We start from the raw sequence: 18843 nt of genomic DNA, 5'->3' as shown, positions 1-18843 counted from the left end.
TATGAATTAATTATATACTCGATACTAGTCAATTAAGTGTATGAAGAATAGTATCATGGGAGATTTTGATGCAAATCTCACTGAGGATTAAAGAATATCGAATAACTTATTCTCATGATATATATATTGATAAAATTACTCAATATTTATAAAGATAGAAGGTAACAAAGTATTTTCTGAATAATTGAGGTGTATATATTGATGATGAATAGGCAGGAGCTAGTGGGCAAAAGCTCATGCTTGGATATTGATGAAAGGTAATTAGTGTGGTTATCTTTTTTGTTAATTTATGTAGGAAATGATGGAGGGAACTAAAAAAAACAGACATATTGAACATGGAGTGTTATTTGATCAAATTAAAGAGAATAATTTTATTGGTAATTGTGTCTTAATTATAATGATGCCCAATCAAAGCTATACTCTAAAATTTTACAAGTTTAATTAAGAGTCAAGATGTAGGTGATGATTTGGTAGGAGCTATATGGAAATAACATGCTTAGATGCAAAAAGGGTAATTAGTGGTGTCTCTCTTGTTAACTTAGGTAAGAAATTATGATGTTGTGGCAAACACCACTAATCATTTGAATGGGCTCTAACTTTTAAAAAAGATATTGTGTTTCGTGATCATCGTCTCAAATTATCATTGTGATTTTATTTACTTTTACAATATAGTTAAGAATTTTTTTCGTATGACGGGGTGAATATTTTGCAATAACTGAATATTTCAACTACTATAATGGGTTATAATTTTCAAATTAGAAAACATTTTCATTAATCAGAGATTGTGAGTTCAAGCCATCAAAATATTTTTTATTTTAATAAACCTTACGCAACACATCAAATTAATAGGATCTCTAAAAGAGATACTACTATCTGAGTTATGAAACCGAACGAAAAAAAAAACAATATTTCCCTTCTCATAGCTTTTTAACAAAAGTTTCCAAAAAAAAAAATGTGTTTAGAAGTTTACAAGAAATGGGGATAGAGATTTTAAGAAATTGATCTCATCCATTCCTTCTTCTTTTTCTTTGCATACACACTTATTATATAAAATATAAAATATAAAATATAAAAATATAAAAATATAAATATAATAAACATATATACATGATGAACAACTATAATTGATGGTGATTGATGAGATGAAAACAAAAAAAATGTGAAAGTAACACAAAGATAGTTGATCTTTGGAAGAAATCTAAAAATGGCTATCTATTCCTATCTAGAAATATGATTGATTCTTTCGGTTTACAAAACCATGTGAACAGCTACCATTGATAGTGATTTTCTTTCAATTCACAAATATGCATTAAAATAAAACATAACGTTTTGATTTGTTTTCCTTACTTCGTTTTTAATTTGTTTAAAAAAGAATTTTTTTTTAAATAACTTTTCACATGACATAATTAATACATTCTACATATTGTTAATTATCAAGCATAGGATTTAAAAAAATTCTTACTTTCTTAAATTTTATATCAAGTTAAAATCAGATAAATAAATTGAAACGGATGAAGTAATTGTTTAGGGGAGATGGAAAAATTAGAAGGATGTTTGTTGTGGGTCCTTTCCTAAAAAAAGAAAAGAAAAAGTGAAAAGATGGGTTATAAGGAATTTGCTGACATGGCCATGTGTTTTATGGGACCCACGTGGGATATTGTATCACCTATCATGGAGGGGTCTGGACATAGCTGTACAAAACTATAACGTTTACAACTTGAGTTTTTTTTGTTTGTTTTTATTCGATGTTTGGTATTCATTATAAATTTTTGAGGCATAATAAATTTGGATTGATGATAAGAAATTTTGTGTTAACGTATAAAACTCTTTCTAAACTTGAAATTGAGATTTCTCAGGAATAATTACTATTTCCATCTTTGAAATTGCTTTCTTCCACCCAAATATAATTTTCCAGGTTGTCAAGTGGACTATGTTCTCTTCTTCTTACTTTAATTAATAATAGAAAGAAAATATAAACGAATTACATAGATATTATATGACAAATGTGGACATCACGAAATGAAATTATTTGTCCCAATCCATTATTGTTGGTGTTTTGATAATCACAAGTATAAATATGTATATTTTGAATTATCTTCTCGTTATATACATATCTTCCCTTTTCTTCTTTTTATTTTCGTTCAATTTTATTTGAAAACTTGTACTATTTTGAATAACCTACGTACTCCAATGACCATAGACTAATATGTGGTTGTAGAGGGATGAATATGTTTCTTTCACCCTTAATTAAAAGTCTAGTTTGAATCCTAAATTAAAAAATAAATCTTATTAAGGGATGTATACCACACTAGGTAAGTACTATGCACGACAGACTCGACTTAGAAGATATTAAAAGAGGATCAATTCCAGATCATTTGTATGGATGACCACCCTCCAAACTAGCTAAGTTATTAGAAGGACCGAATTTAAATTAATCGGGACCTTTTGATCATCACTTTTCCTACAATGAGCGCACTAACTTCTGATGGTGAACCAAATTGGGCCCATATGTAGCATATTTAGTTGTTATTTTGGAGCAAGTTTAAATTGTTTAAAAGTCAACTGTAACTCTTCAAGCATACTGTATAGTGCATATGTTGATGAATGATGACCAATAAAAGAGTGAGTTACTTTTAAAATCTATCTAAGTGTAAACTACTCCAAAATTATGCGAAATCTGTAACTAAAATTCTAGCTTTACCTCGGATGCATAACATAGTCTAAATAGAAGTAAAACAAAAGGGATAAGTTGTAATAAATACAATAAAAGAAGTATAGTATTTGTTATGATCAATATATATTGACAAAAAAATAAAGTTGGGCCACTAGGCATTATATTGTTCTAAACCTATAATTTGTGATAGAAAATACGAGGATTTTTATGTGCATGCGTATAAATATAACACCAATCCTTTAGCTAGCTAGTGGCTCATGATTTTGACAACATATTATTCATCCTTGTACAATTAATGTAATCAAACCTAATTAATGTCTCCAAGAGACAACTTGTAATCAATGGGTTTCAAAAGATCTTTAATCATCTTACATAGGACTATGCTTATTGCTCTCTAAATAATAATAATAATAATTACCAGTTCATATATAATTGAGGAGCTAATATTTCATCTTTGAGATTGTAAATTCATTTGATTTTAGTTTCAGCATAAAACTAATCACCCCATTTTAGTTCTTTAGTCCTCATTTAGGAAATAACAAAAAGTCCAACTTTGTTTAATAACTTGTAAAGTTGGCAAATGGACCCAAAAACATAAACCAGATAACATGAGTCATCTTTAATGCTTGTTCCAACATACCGACAAAATCTTAGCTCATCCACCAAGGATTTCTTGCCCTACCCACAACAACAACCAAAAAAAGAAGAAGAAGAAAATACTCTTAAACACACAAACAAATACATATATCCTAGACTATTAGGTAGAGTATATTCGAATAAGATGTATAATTAATACATATATTAGTTATATTTATTATTCTTTGTACCCCTAAATGTCATGTTGATAAGCACTTGACATTGTGTTTGGCAAGTTGGCCAATAAATTCTTGGTGGGCCTTCAACTTCTCTTTTCAGCTGGCACAGTAGGAAACTAATGATTAAAGGGATATATATTGGGCTATACCAATTTTCAGTGGGCTTTAGTTGGCCTCATCAATATTTTCGTCGGTAGTCCTTTTTCCCAACAGCTATTTTAGTAAATAACATTTCTTTTAGATCATGAATCTAATATCAATAAACATCAAAGCTGAGTACTCTAACGTTATCCGAAAGGGTAATCTTTCAAGTTGGTGGATACATTTGACCTAAAAACAGAATATGTGCGTAACAACCTATGCACATATAATGCTTCATTCTGAGAAATGATAACTCCTTTGTGCAGCAATTAGTGTTATGCATAACACTAATCTTTTTTCAAAATGTATATATTATTATCGTTCTTTCTTCTTCTTTCCAATCAATGTCTTGAATTTCGAGACACAGTGCCCCAAAGAACATATCCTAAACTTCAGGAACATATGTATTGGTATCTGTAATTCTATTCATTTTCTGCATTTTTACATTCCTCAGTCCAAAAGAATGGGAAAAAAAAAAAATGAAGAACAAGCCAACAACCATATAAACAACTGAAAACTCATCACCACTGGAGGAAAAGCTGGCAACTGAAGTTATTGCCATACCCTCCGCTCTCTTTCACTCTAAAGAATGCAGAGCAAAAGATTGACAAAGAAAGAAAAAGAAAAAAGAAAAAAAAGATACACATCTTTGATTGCTTAAGCATCAAACTCAGCTAAGTAGGAACATTTACCACTTCCCACTTGCTGTTTTTCGCTTTCCTTCTAAGGCAGCCGCTCTTCCCATCTTTGCAGAAGGTGAGATTAACCCATTAGAAAGTCTCCTGGTTGGTGGTGGAGGAATCAAGCTCCTGCATTGATTTACATAGCAACAGGTTAGTCATAAATGTGGATAAACACCAGAATGCATGTTATTTCATTTGACATATTTGGTTGGTTCTCTTCCTTGAGTTGGCATATAGAAAAGCTAAAGGTTTAGAAAGCATGTGTCCACTGACAATTATTCATGTTGCAGACCTAATAAACAGATAAAAGTGTTCAGTTTACACTTTTAGATGAGAAAGACACAGACTTAATGGAGAATGGATAAAGATGAGGCACACCCAAAAATAACAAGTTAAATGCACTCATGAGCTACAATACCTTATTTCTGGCTTCTTCACTTGCTTAGGACTAGGTTTTCTGAGTTTGGATCCCAGTCCATTAGGAGTCTGACTAACCTTCTGAGGATTCGGTTGCCAACCGTATTCAAGCTCAGAAGACTCACTTGTTGCGGCTTCCAGGTCATCGAAATCATCTATGGAACCTGCTTCAGACCGAGTCCTACTTGCTTCGTAGTCTTGGCCTTCCTTTATGTTTCCTGCAACTTTGTTTATATGTTGTTCTGGATACACCTTTGAACTATCAGGTGGGCATTTCCTATATAACAGGTCAGGTGAAATCCTGGTTTCTTCTTCCCATCCTCTTAAGGAATTACTTCTACTCAGACCATCTTGCTTGTTCACCATAATTTTGTCAACCCAATCACCAGAAACTGATTCTCTGTCCTCTTCCATTGATACAGGATTATTGCCTGGTGGAGACAGAGGAGAATTTGTCTGGAAGTCTTTGGGATCTAAGCTTCGCCTTCTCATTTTTGACGTAGATTTCTTCTTAACCTGAGAAAAGATTTGAAACATCAACAACTTTGAGCTTCCAGTGCAAGTAAACTGCATAGAAAGAAAAATACATTTGCTTGTTCTGTAATTAGGTAGATAACAAGGGGAAGACTGTTCTTAGCATCATTGCTTACTAAATTGAAGAGACTTGAATTATCCAGAAGTCAGAGAAACACGAGAGATAATCAGAGCATAATAACATTTTACATCTTTAAAAACAAAAAACATTTTACATCTAAAAAAATACTATTAAATGATTTCAAGGTTTTAGAATGGTTAGTGATTTAAGCAAAATGAAACTCTTGAGCAACTGTCATTGGTGTGTTTCTATTCTAGATCATAAAAGTTACAATGTGCAAGCAGTGAAGCATAAAATTTGAAATGCGTTAAAATAATAAATATATTTTATACGAGGGAAAAACCTAGATGAGGAAAATACAAAAAACTATACCTCTATGTTACCACTAACATCTTCCATACTATGCCAACTAGAAGAAAGAGAAGATCCAGAAGATCCTACTCTGACTCTTTCGGGAGTACTTGATCTGGAAAGTGGACGACGCCCTTGATCTTCCTCCTTCCTTGCTAGGGCTGCCTTAAGACTGGAAATCTGTGGAAGGGGAAAAACTAGTAGTTTGATTGATTTGAAATTAGACAAAAACTAGAAACGGTAAGAGGTATATTTAAAATCCAAATGCAATTCTTAGTTATATCAACTATAGACTTGACGTGAAAAGCAGTTCATTCCTACAAGTTCACAGAAAACCAAAAATATGGCAAATATGAAACCTGTTCTCTTAGTTCCTTGACATCAGAACCCTCTTTGTTCGCCCGTGCACTACCAAGCTCAACTGTAGAAACTCGTTCAGCAAATTTCAGAGTGCTAAGTGTTTCTCCAACAGCATTAAGCTCAGGACTTACATGAACGAACATCAAAGTTTTTGCTTGGCCTCCTGATAGAGAGGAATGCAAAAACTTGAATAGCAGAAATAAGAGGAACTAAACATTTTATGGCTACAGAACACAAGATCTTACCAAGAGAATCTTGAAGCAACTGTGTAAGCTTACTATTCCTGTAGGGAACATGTGAGTTCTTTTGGGCAAGTGAAGCAATGACATCTCCTAAAGCAGAAAGAGACTTGTTGATATGTGTAGCCTCCTTCAACCTATCACCCAGCACCTCTGACTTGTCCACTCTTTCACTTCCTGCCAGGTCAACGAGGTGCATTGAGCCACGAAGAATCGTACCAGATGTCATGTTTTTTCCTTGAACATGAACTGTAAGGCAACTGTAAATGTGCAAACATAAAAATTTTAGATACAAAGGAAAAGAACTTAAATCAGCATGAACTTCCACCCTTTCCCCTTAAGACAGGAAAAATGGAAAAAGAAATGTATAAGCAGCACCTGTGAGAGCGACTACTTCTGTCATTCATGGCAGTAGCACTCACTGCACGATTCTTGTGCCCAAGGTTCATCAGATTCAACACATCAGAAGTTGATGTTACAGGAACGAGATTTGCATCAGGTACATTGAAACCCTTCTGGGAACTGTTGCGAATTTCTACTGTATTTAGAAGTTAAGTTCAAACATTTAAGAGGCCAACAGATAGGGAACTATTAGTAACTGTATTTAGAAGTTAAGTGCAAGAAGGATATTTTTTGTTAACTCCGTCTGGGGTAAGGAGATCCCTGACTTGCTCATTATAAATTTCAACCATCTGAACTGAAATATCATATGAAATAACATCTTTTCTTTGTTCAGAGATATTGAATAGATCACTCAATGCCCTGTAATTCACACCAAGGGTCTCCTTCGTGAGATCTGATGGGCCAGTCTGTAGGTAAAGAAGTTAAGAACTATTAACATAATGTTGTTTGTTTTTTTCTCAAGTCTTAACCAAATGATATCCATATGTGATTAAAGGGTTCAGTAATAAAGTTCAACTGCCTAACCATCGTATGTGTTTTCCCTGATCCCGTTTGGCCGTAAGCAAAGATACAAACATTGTAGCCATCAAGAACAGACCGGATCAAAGGTTGTGTATCTGCAAACACTTCCTCTGCATTGCCATAAATAGAGGTGTTAGAATAAAATCTAAACCTACAATGTGCATGAAAAAGGAAAAGTATCGGGAACTTAGCGACCTTGGGTTCCAGAAGGACCAAAGACCTTGTTAAAAGTGAATGATTTCTTTCCCTCTTTTCCGTACTTTGAAGGAGTAGTTATTGTAATATTCCCGTCATCTAAGTGATCCACAGTGCTTAGACTGTTTGGTTGGCCAGGCAAGAAAGGTCGCACCCGGCAATACACTCTGATGTTCCCTGTCCAAAGAATAGTGGTTAATATCATCATAATCTAATAGCAGGATTCAATAAAATTTAATTTTTTTCTGTAAAAATTGTTACCTTTAAGGTCTTGCACTTGATTGTACAGCTTCCGATTCTCCTCCAGAACCTTTTGGTAACTTGAAGCAGTGTGAGCCAAACCATGCAGATGTTTACCTATTCAAAAGAGATTTTAGTTGCAAAAATCCAGTCACAATCTCAATTAGCATGAAACAGTCCAATTTTGCAGTACCCAGATTGCTGACTTCCTCTTGATATTTCAGTTGAAGAGACTGCAAGTCTACTTTAGCATCATGGAGAGTAGATTTCAATTGCTACAGATTATGAATAGGGTATGTCAATCAATCAGTTGAACTAAACATACTTCATTCTCAAATCTGCAACAGAACTCCTATACCTGTACTTCTTTATGTTGGTGTTCAACCAGCATCAGCTGCCTTACAACCGGTGTTGTTGATGCACCATCATCATCTATGTCTACCCTGCCGCATGTCCCCTCATCGGGTGTTTTTTCTTCATCCTCGATGATTGCGACCTGTGTCTCCTCACATGTAAGCTCCAGGGGAGATTCATCGGTTGTTGGAACAACTGTCTCTTTGTGGGAGGTCTTTGACTGTCATATCACCAAAAGTATGTAAGACTCAACTTTAAGCAAGAAAAGACAGATGGATACTTTCAGCATTTTTCAACTGCTAAACAGAGCAATCTGTTCTGTCAGCCAAGAAGAAGTTGGAAGAAGTGCCTTGTCTAATAAGTTGAAAAATAATAAACACCAGTAACGAAAGAGCTCCAACCTGTTCATTTTGGCTGGCAAGCCGATGCTCAAATTCTTCCATGACTTTGCTCAACATATTCTCCACAATCTGTCCAAAATGAGTAACTTATTTCAGATAAGCAGAGGATCAACTTTTTTTTTTATTTGATCAGAGAACTCTTTAGCCAAACAGGATACTAGAGGAAGAAGTCAGCTAGATTCCAAAATTTCAAGCCCATGTTCCTCTCAAGAGATTCCCCAGAACTTAGGGAGCACCTGATTGTAGTAATCAGACAACCTAGTATTGTAGTTTGCTACTGCATTGGGCTTGAAAGAATACATCTTTCTAGGGTGATGCCAAACATTTTCTTTCTCTTTCTAATCATTACTGTCCATATAAACCTCAAACCTTATAATAATCCATCTAGACTAAATTTACTATTCTTTACTAACCCTTTACGCTCTCAGGGGAGCCAGAGAGATATGCTAATTATGAGAGCCCTGCCTATGTTGTGAAGATTAAGTGTATTTCTGAGCCAGGCAGATTGTTTTCCATCCAACTATCTATTGGGAATCACAATCAGAAAGATGGTTATCATTCATGATGCCTTCCAACTGAATAAAGTAGCAGTGACGACTGACGCGACAAAGTGCTTAATACATGAAACATATCAAACCCTCTCGTGGGAATCAAGCTAAGAACACTTACAAATGGAATATCTTCTTGCTTCTTGTCAGAGAGAAGATCGTGAACAAGCATTTGGAGGGAACTTGGGTTAACCTGGAAATGAAAGATTAGGATATTTAGTTCGCAAAACATATTTTGAGATGCCAAACATTACAAAACAAGCTTACAAACCATTTCACGGGCTTCATGCCCAACATCACTGCTATCAGGAGACTTGTTGATGATAGATGAAGTCCTTGAGATTAAATTCATGAATGGCTCGGAATTTCTTCGGACAAATTGCTTTCCTGCAGATGACGGTTTTGAGTTCCCACTGTATTTCCATGATCCACTCCCACCTCCATGTTTCCACTCAGAGTAAGATTTCAATGCTAGCACACAATTGATGATTCTGGAAGATTTCCCTCCCTAATTCAGGAAACGACAAAACATTTCATGCTCTGGTTCAAGAGGTGGTTTTAAGTGTTAAATTGACTAGCTTGGAGCGCAACTAACAAGATGAAACAAACAAGTATCAATGTTATCCCCAAATCATCTACTTACTTTCTCCAAATCAGATGCTTCAAAAGAGGGAATGCCCATTTCTTCTACTGCTACAAGGAAGTTACGGACATTTTCAAAGTATTGATATGCAGAAAGAGCAGCCCCATCAGGGACATTAACAGAATCAGGCGGTGCTTCAACTACCTAATTAGCAAAGTAGAACCACGTCATTGACTTGATGAAATTGATTAATATAAAAGATTGAAAGAGATGAATCAAAAGGTGCTTCAAAACCCCCACTTTTTGCACAGCACCAGGCTGAACTTTATTAAGAACATTGCAAAGTACGATTCCACTACGCAATCCAAGCCTGAAATCCTCTTCTGAAGGCTCTGCTGGCAAATCTTTAGCCGCAACCACTCCAATTGTCTTTCTGAGCCACCCTGCTGCTACATACCTTCTCAATGCTGCATTTTTTACATTCCAATTAAACATTCTCACTTACAATATAAGTGCATATAACTTTAAACCCTTTATCTTATAATAGGTACATTATGGTTTATCTGAAGAAGAAAAGATAAAGATGTGTCCTGTGGAAGAAACTCTGAAGATTCTAGCTCAAAAATAAAAGTTTTCCAGCTTATGGATTAGTTACAACACAAGCCACTCAACAGAACAGGCTCAGATATCATTTTCTTTTAAAATATTTAGTGATCATTTGAATCGAGCTACTAAATATTTCAGGGTACAATCTTGACTTTCAGCAAGGTTCTTCATATTTTCATTTTTTTTTTCTGTTACCCACCTAGTGTCCAGTGCCCACGTTGAAGTTTGACTAAATCCGAATCCGCCCACATTGGGGGTAAAACAATCCCTAGCAAAGACAACTTTGTACCCAGGGGAACTCGAACCCGAAACCTTGTTGTTAATGATTAAGGAATACTTACCACTCTACAACAACCCTAGTTGATTCCATATTTTCATTTTATCTTTCAGGTGTAAGGAACAAAATCAACCAATTTAAGCCATAATGTGTATGCCTTTAAAGAGTTGCAACTCAACACTGTATCATCACTTCCCTCCAGAATATTCACGAGACCGCCATCCCAAAAAAAATTCAAACAAAAAAAGAACCAACATTCTTGAATTAATGCAGAAAGACCGAGAATCCTGGAGAATGGGTGAATTTTTCTTCTTCTTTTTCTCGTTTCATGATTGACGGGAGACCGAGAATCTTGGAAATATACATACATAAAACATTCATAACAACAAACAAAGGAATTGATTTATCGCAAAATAAAGGAATAAAAGATACATACAAGCTTCCTCAGCTTTCCTAGAAGCCAAATCAATGTCGCTCAGTCCCTTTCCTTGTTGAAGAACTTCCTCCACCACTGATGCCACAGAAATTTGAACAATCCCCTCTTCCGTACCCATTGCCAAATGCAACAAATAAAAAATCACAACAACAAGATAGGGGAATCAAAAAATATATCTGTGCATTGTATGTATGTATATATACATATATATGTATTATGTATATACAGAGATGGGTGGAAGGATCTTTAGGGAAGAACGACAACAAAATGGAAGGGCAGTTATAGAAGGAGGAAGAAAAAAAAATTATGATGAAAAACTGGGTTTGATTTTTTCTTTTTCTTTTTTTTGTTTTCTAATTTGGAATCAAATGAAATTTATTTTGTGTTTTAAGTTTATTCGTCTCTCCGCCATCACCATGGCCACCTTCGCTTTTTTTCTCTTTCTCTCTCTAACACACAATCACTATAGGTACATACCAAACCACATTCCGAGCCGAAAGGTTCGGGTTTCTATTGGTACCTCTATTTCTTCTTTTCTTTCCTTTAATATATATAGATTTTTGTTTCAAATGTACTTATTTTTATAAGTATTTTTTTTCCTTTTCTTCTAATTTCTTGCCTAAGTGAAAGAGGATTTTGCTTCTTTTTAAATTTTTATTTTTTAGTAGAAGTTAAAGTCAATTTTTAGAAATATTGTATGGGTTACACGCAAATTATTTTTCTCATACTGAAATTGATGTTTTTCCAATGATTTGACCAAACACAATTGTAACTCTTTTTTTTTAAAAAAATAAATAAATATATATATATATATATATATATATATATATATAAAATATTTTATTTGAAAAGAAATCATTTCAAAATATGCAATAACAATAATAATCTTAGTGTAATTTAACAAACAAGTAGGGTTCGACGAGGATCATTTCAAAATATATAAATTTTGAAAATTTCACCACTTTAATTATTACGGCTCGATGCTCATTTCAGATCAATAAAATCATAAGTATTCTTGTCCGACTCATCTTGAGAGTTAAAGATTATCCTAGGACCTAATCATAACCTCATTTCGAACTTAAATAATCTCTTATTGTGAATTTAAATTGACAGTCGTCGTTCTTCTTTTTTATATGAAGCACTAAAAGTTCTACATATTTATAATATTGGTACAGTTTAGTCCTCTTTTAAACCCTTTTATCTATTTTTTTTGATATCTAGAGATTAATCACCTCAAATTTCATATGTAATAATATATAATTTTGCTTCCTCACAATTTTATTCATCTACAATAAATTGATATAGAACTTAATGGTAGAAAATATATCATAAACCTCTTTTCTTCGCATGGAAAATAAAACCTAGTTATACATATAATTATCAACTTGATTTTTGATCATGCATAATAATTTTTTTAAAAGATAAATAATCTCTCCTTTCGAGAAAACATTGGCAAAGTTTTTGTTGCCCATCAAACTTAAGTTATGGAAAGGGAACCTGATCATTGACCACAAATTCTCTCGTATAAATCGTAGAACTTACGTTTGATTGGACAAATCTTTGTTGTCCATCAAGCATTATTCCCCAACAAAAAATTTCAAGTGAAGGTCATTTTGAAAAAAAAAAATTATTAAATGAAGATAAAAATTAAATTCCAGATATTTATCATATAAATTTGCAAAGGTTATAATATCCCTTTCTTAATATAATTTTCTTGAAAACGAAGTTTGAATTTTTTTAAAAGAAGTTAATTTATTCATTATACATATAACTGACCTTAGTAATAGTGGAATATTCTAATTTTATTGTATGTGTTATTAATGCATATACTCTATATACTTTTAACTCACGAAACATCAAATAATTTATTATTTTGTTCTTTTTCTTCTTAGCTAAATCTTATTCTTGGTGTTATAGTATTTATATAGTTGTTTCTATTTTTATTATTCTTCTTAAATATGAATATAATAGAAGATTATATTCTATTCGTTTTTGTTTTTAGAAGTTCATTATTATTATTATTAGCAATTTAGTTTTGGTCCACTCTTTTTATGAATGGAGTCCAGGGCAATAAAATGTATTGGAGCTCAAATGTTTTATATATATATATATGTGTGTGTGTGTGTGTGGTTTTATCCAAAATATTATTTGAAAGATAAAGAAAAGTTGGCTATAGAATTAAAAATAGGATAAAAAGTGGATGCCTTTACTTATGTTTAAAGACATATATAACGTGGTTGTATAATAATTAGTACAAGACTTGATTACTTTTTAGCCATTTTTCTTTAGACATTTCTTAAGCTGTGAGATTTTAATACTGTGGATCCATTTAATCCTGCCTTGTTCATGGATAACATTGAAATATATATTTATATATCATTTCATTATTGTCTCATCAACATAGTTCCATCATGATCTATCTCCAAAATCTAACAATTATATTCTTGTTTCTCTTTATTTAATTAAAGGTGCAATGCATATTCAAAAAGGAGAAATATATACAAATAGTTTAACTAGCCAAAAGAAGGGAAAATGTCATATATGTAATCACTTTCAAGTATATATTTATAACAGTTGTTACTGATGATCATTAGCCAAAGTTTCACCACATTAATGTCTATATCATCAACCAAACCCTAATTCATTAAATAATAGTTCTTCCTAAATTAGTCATATTCTTGATTGACAAGAGAAGAAAAGCTAGGGAAGTTGGTTCCCTTTTGCTTTCCACAATATAATGGATATTATAACTTAGTTGATCTTATATCCCTTTTAAAGAAAATATAGGTTGAAATTTATGAAGATTAGCTGTGGAAACATGTTAACAATATAGTAAATTGTTAATATAGGTGGCATTTAAACTAAATTAGAGTATTTTTAGGGGCCAAATAAGTCTTTGCATATGTTCAACCAAATTGAAAAAGTGATACGAGATTAGTTATATATTATGATATTACTTTTGTTTGATTTGTTGTATTAAAAATAACATGTAGGATAATCTTTAATTATAAGTTATTTATTTACAAAAATATCCCCATCTAATTTAGTAGAAAAAAGATTTAAGGGACTCCGGGTTATTTTTGTCATTTTATTTCCAATTAACTAATTAATCCTAATACTATTGATCCACCCTTCTGCATAAATAATTTAAACTGATACTATTAATTACTAATTCTGTAATAACATATTTGAAAATTAGTAATCTAACTGGGAATAAAACAGTGTTAAATTTTTATGTATATCGTATAGAGGACCCTTGAAATCTAGCCGAGTATATAATATTAGACACGTCAATATATTTAACTAGTGAAGTATTAATATTTGAACATCTACATTAATACTACTATTCACAATAAAATTAAGTTATGTACTCCATATTAATTATAGGCATAACACATAAACATAACTCTTAACTTCGCTTTAGCAGATAACTATATATACCCTTCAACTTTGAGTGTGCACAAGTAGACATTTAAACTTATATAAAATTAAATAATTAGACACACATGTCCTACATGACATAATACACGTAGGACATAAACTTGCCATGTAGGACGAATTGTTCAATTTTGGACAAGTTTAAGTGTCTCCTTGTGCACACCCACAGTTAATTGTCAGCTGACACCAAGTTAAGAATCATGTTTATGTATTATGGTTTAATTATAAATAAAAAATTGTCGTATTGGTTAGAAACAAAAAAAAGTAGTTACTGTAACAAGAAGATGATGTTTTTTTACTATTTAAAGAAATGTTTCAAAGCTATGGTGGAAGGGAGCATGTCAGTGAAAAAGCTGTCCTTTGCATATCTGTACAGAGACCATATTAGTAGAATCAAATGAGCCAGCAAGGCAATTAGAAAAGTTGATCTATTTGGTATATACTTCTCAGACATGACAGGAATCAAATTAAAGAGAAATTTTTCATGGACAGGACATTTGAACCTAGCTCTAGTGGGCAAGTCTGGGCGCGACTCGTAAGAGAGGTGTTAGAAGTTCATGTAGTGTGGAATGAAGTAATCAACCGTCTTTTTATAATCTCGAAAAAAAATCTTATTTCATGAGTTAACTTTTAGGATTGTTACATGAATTATAACACATTTGATTATTGTATTAGTATTAGTTAATAAGAGGGATTTTCTAAAAATATTTTTCTCTTCTCATGAAGTCTCAATCCTCTATTGGTTGAAATGTCTAATCTATTTTTCTTTGTGAAGTTAAGTGAAGGAAAAAAAAAAAGAAGAGGTATGGGTCAATTTACTATTCTAAGGTCGAAATAACGGTCGATAATATATTCAAAAGTAGGCTCAGAGCCGAAGCTGATAGCTTCGGATAGAAAATGCTCTGCCACATGGGCGCATAAGAAGTAGAAGGGACCCACAGTTCCTCCACGCCGGCTGCCGGCGTCGGACGTGTCAAGCAAATAGCGGGACCCACGATCCTACTAAAAGTCCCGCCAAAAATAATTTAGATTATTTTCTTAAAATCTAAATTTTTAAGCAAGGTTCAATTTTTTCTACTTTGATTTTAAATCGGTTTTTTCGGTGTGAATAAAAATAAAGAGAGAATATGATAAAGTGTTAAGAGTTTCGTTTAATTTACAATTAAGAAGACGCTGCATAGATTATTCTTTAACTAGAAGAATTCAAATTTTGTTTCTATTGCTATCAAAGATGCCAAAGGATTTGTTAATTAGATGGATTATTTACCCTCCCATGTTGCTACAGAAAATGATCAACTAAATATACAGCGACGAAATCAGCAAACATATGCAGATAAATGGTAAAGAGCACGCAACAGTTATCTTTACTCACAAACCAAGGTCTACAAAGACTTGTCCACACATTTTTTTAAAAGAAAAACACAACACCATCAAATGGCACTATCTCTTTGGATACACGATTCAACACATTCAAAACATAGACTTTAGGTCTTTAGGGTTTACACTTTACTGTTTTGTCATTTAAAAATTGAAATGGGCCAGGTAAATATTTTGAGTCAAAATATATAAGTATTATTAAGTAATATAATTTAAATATTTTTAAATTTATTTAATAAAACTTTGGTTCTTCGGTGCACTGTAGTTTCGGAACCCTTACACCGAACTCCGAACCGAAGTTCCAAAAATAAAGAACCGACACCGAACCGAAACACCGAAGAATCGAAATAGTTCGGTTCGATTCGGTTTTTCAGTTTTCCGATATTTATGCCCACCCCTAGCGGCGGTAATGGAGAAGACGAGGAATAGAGTGAGGAATACTTGGTGAATGGCGGTGGATTTTGTGAATTCTACGGTGGTGGTATTGTGAGGAACAATGAAGGTTGGGGTGGGTGGTTTTTTATTTTGAAAAAATATATAAAAAAATATGTTTTTGACATGTGGAGGTGCGTGCAGCACACCTACCTTTCCAAGTATGGTTCTAGACGTCTAAGGGATATTAAATTCACTTGAAACAAGATAGGGGGCCAAAAAATTATAAAGTAAGTTATGTCCAGCCAAGTTCAAGGTTTTTTTTTTTATGTATTTTCTCAATTTTAATTTGATAGACTCATATTTTATATTTTTATCACCCAATTCATTGCACATTAAAAATTATGAGTTCAAAAACTAATATATATTATATTGAAGTTTTGTTGATCTCTTACACGTACATATATTTAAGCAACGTATTAAAAGTTAATGGATTCAGTTGAATCGGTAGCCCATGAGCGGGCTACATCCGCGGATGTCGATCTAACTGCTAAATTTGGCAAGTGATCCTGCTGACTGCCGACGGTAGAAGGGCTCCACAAAATAGCTCTTTCTTTGTGATTCTGCACTTCTGGCAATTTAATTCAATCTCCCTGTTGTGTGCCAAATTTATGGTTTTGAGGGGTAAGGGAGGATATGCATGTTCTTTAAAGCTACCATGACGTACCTTATTTATGTACCGTCCCCTTCACCAGCATTGAACTGACTCATATTGACTAACATACAATGCAAGTCTACTTTATAATTACTCTTATGATCGTATCCAACATGAAACTAGCTATTGGAGCAACATGGTCCAACCTAAAAATTACATTCTACAAATAAGTTAAAAATGACATTTAATTTAGCTTCATTTGATATCTACGCTCTTTTACTTTGGGTGTGCACAATTAGACACTTAAATTTATATATAGTTAAACAAAATAGACACGCACGCACGTCCTACTTGACGTCATATGGACAACTCACATCGTACATGTATTATTCCCATTGAACGCGTGTGAAAAAAAAGAGAGTAGTAGTTAAAAAAAAAAACTGGTAATTTAAGTGGGGTGGGGGAGGAAAAAAAAAAAAGAGATAAACTACCAAATTACTAGATTCACACAAGGAGCGTCCATAAAGTATAATTAATATTGTAATTTGAGAGGAATATACAAAGTAGATTTGCGTCTTGTGAAGTCAAGATGGATTAATGATGCTTTATATGACGAGTAAAGTAACATTAACATATAACTAAACTAGTTTAAGTGATACATTACACGACAAAAGCTGGGAATATACTTATATATATATATATATATATATATATAAGTAGGCCACTCATAGAACAAACAATCTTTATTTTCTTTTATAAAAGAAAAAAATGTAGTAGTATGTGATACAAGTGGCTGCTTCACCTTTCCTCTGCCAACCCCGGCCCCTAATCGGCCATACCAATATATATATATATTCTTCCTTTAATTTTCTCTAGCTAATTACGTGGTTTTAATACAAACCTATTAATCCAGCCAAGGTTCACTACTTTTAATTAATTAAAACATCTTACTATTTTCTAATCACCAAGGTCCATTTTAAGGTGGTCCCAGGTTGCAGAAAGTCAGAGAATCAACCACTTAGTGGCCACATCCTTCTATTTAAATTAATACAATATATTAATAATAATAATAATAATATTAGGAGTAATTATATTTTAGAAAACTAACCAATGGTTCCCACTAAATACATGACATGATTCTTCCCATTTTATGTTAATTGAATGAGAATGACTCCCAACTCCAAATTTCGTAGCTTCTCATTTCGATGTTTTCTTTTCTTAGTGGAACGTAAACCTTCTTTTTTTCTCATAAAAAGAGTTTTAAGTTCAATGCACTTGACAAGAGGTCAAATTGGTCAGGTGATAAGCACCCTCCATCTTGTTAGTTGACTGATTCAAAAGTTTAATGCTGTTAGTGGCAGTACTTTTAGGAGTCTTTTATGTTTTCAGTTAACTAGCTCTAGGAATCCTAATTAGTTGATAATAGTTAGTTAGCAGGTCATGGGTTAGTGCTAAACTAGTGCCCTATTTTTTCTCTAAATTTGTTTCTTTCCAAGTTCTATTTAAAGACTTGCAGTGTTGTCTTCTGAAGCAATAGAAAAAGATCAAGTTTCTCTCTGTTAACGTTTTACTCGAGTAGTCGCTCATATCTTCTGCCAACATTCTTGGTATCAGAGCATATACTCCAGGTTAAGATCCATCCTTTCCTCAAGCAGGGATTGGTATAGTAAGAGAGAAAAATAGTGAAATATTGTGAGATTTTTTTTCCAGAGAAATCAGACAATTTCCATGGCAGGAAACGGGACAGCAGCTTCGTCGCAGCCCCTAATTCCAATTTTCAGAGGGGAAAATTATCAGTTCTGGAGTCTAAAAATGAAGACTCTTTTCAAGTCTCAAGAACTATGGGATATAGTTGAGACTGGAATTCCAGAAGGGAATGCAAACCAGATGAGAGAACATCGGAAGAGAGACTCAAAAGCTCTTTTCACGATCCAGCAGGCTCTTGATGATGAAATTTTTCCTCGCATATCAGCAGCTGAGACTTCCAAACAAGCATGGGAGATCCTGAAGCAAGAGTACTTTGGAGATGATAAGGTAATTACTGTTAAATTACAAACTCTCAGACGGGATTTTGAAACATTATTCATGAATGAAAATGAATCTGTGCAAGGATATTTGTCTAGAACATCTGCTATTGTTAATAGGATGAGGTCCTATGGTGA

General features: G+C 33.1%; 1 protein-coding gene across 1 annotated transcript; it reads right to left on the bottom strand.

Moving 5' to 3' along the window:
- Positions 1–4110: 4110 nt before the first annotated feature.
- On the bottom strand, positions 4111–11034 carry LOC125851014 (kinesin-like protein KIN-14I). Its single transcript, XM_049530814.1, has 18 exons — positions 10840–11034; positions 9821–9987; positions 9581–9724; positions 9209–9445; positions 9059–9130; positions 8390–8458; positions 7993–8208; positions 7828–7909; positions 7656–7751; positions 7395–7571; positions 7203–7309; positions 6906–7084; positions 6654–6815; positions 6282–6535; positions 6036–6199; positions 5698–5856; positions 4732–5246; positions 4111–4439 (listed from the first exon to the last, which is right to left on the bottom strand). The coding sequence occupies exons 1-18, from the start codon at positions 10955–10957 to the stop codon at positions 4319–4321; spliced, it is 3039 nt and encodes a 1012-aa protein (XP_049386771.1). The 5' UTR covers positions 10958–11034; the 3' UTR covers positions 4111–4318.
- Positions 11035–18843: the final 7809 nt, after the last annotated feature.

The sequence above is a fragment of the Solanum stenotomum genome, chromosome 1 (genome assembly GCF_019186545.1).
Source record: "Solanum stenotomum isolate F172 chromosome 1, ASM1918654v1, whole genome shotgun sequence".
In the NCBI taxonomy this organism is placed as follows: domain Eukaryota; kingdom Viridiplantae; phylum Streptophyta; class Magnoliopsida; order Solanales; family Solanaceae; genus Solanum; species Solanum stenotomum.
Note: the sequence above shows the minus strand (reverse complement) of the source record. Positions and strands in the feature narration are given on the sequence as shown.

Excerpts from the sequence above, each read along its gene's own strand:
- LOC125851014 (XM_049530814.1), bottom strand. The coding sequence starts at position 10,957 with ATGGGTACGGAAGAGGGGATTGTTCAAATTTCTGTGGCATCAGTGGTG. Across the intron at positions 7,085-7,202 it reads CAGGGAAAACACATACGATG|ACTGGCCCATCAGATCTCAC; the intron begins GTTAGGCAGTTG and ends CTTTACCTACAG. Across the intron at positions 4,440-4,731 it reads GTGAAGAAGCCAGAAATAAG|GAGCTTGATTCCTCCACCAC; the intron begins GTATTGTAGCTC and ends AAATCAATGCAG.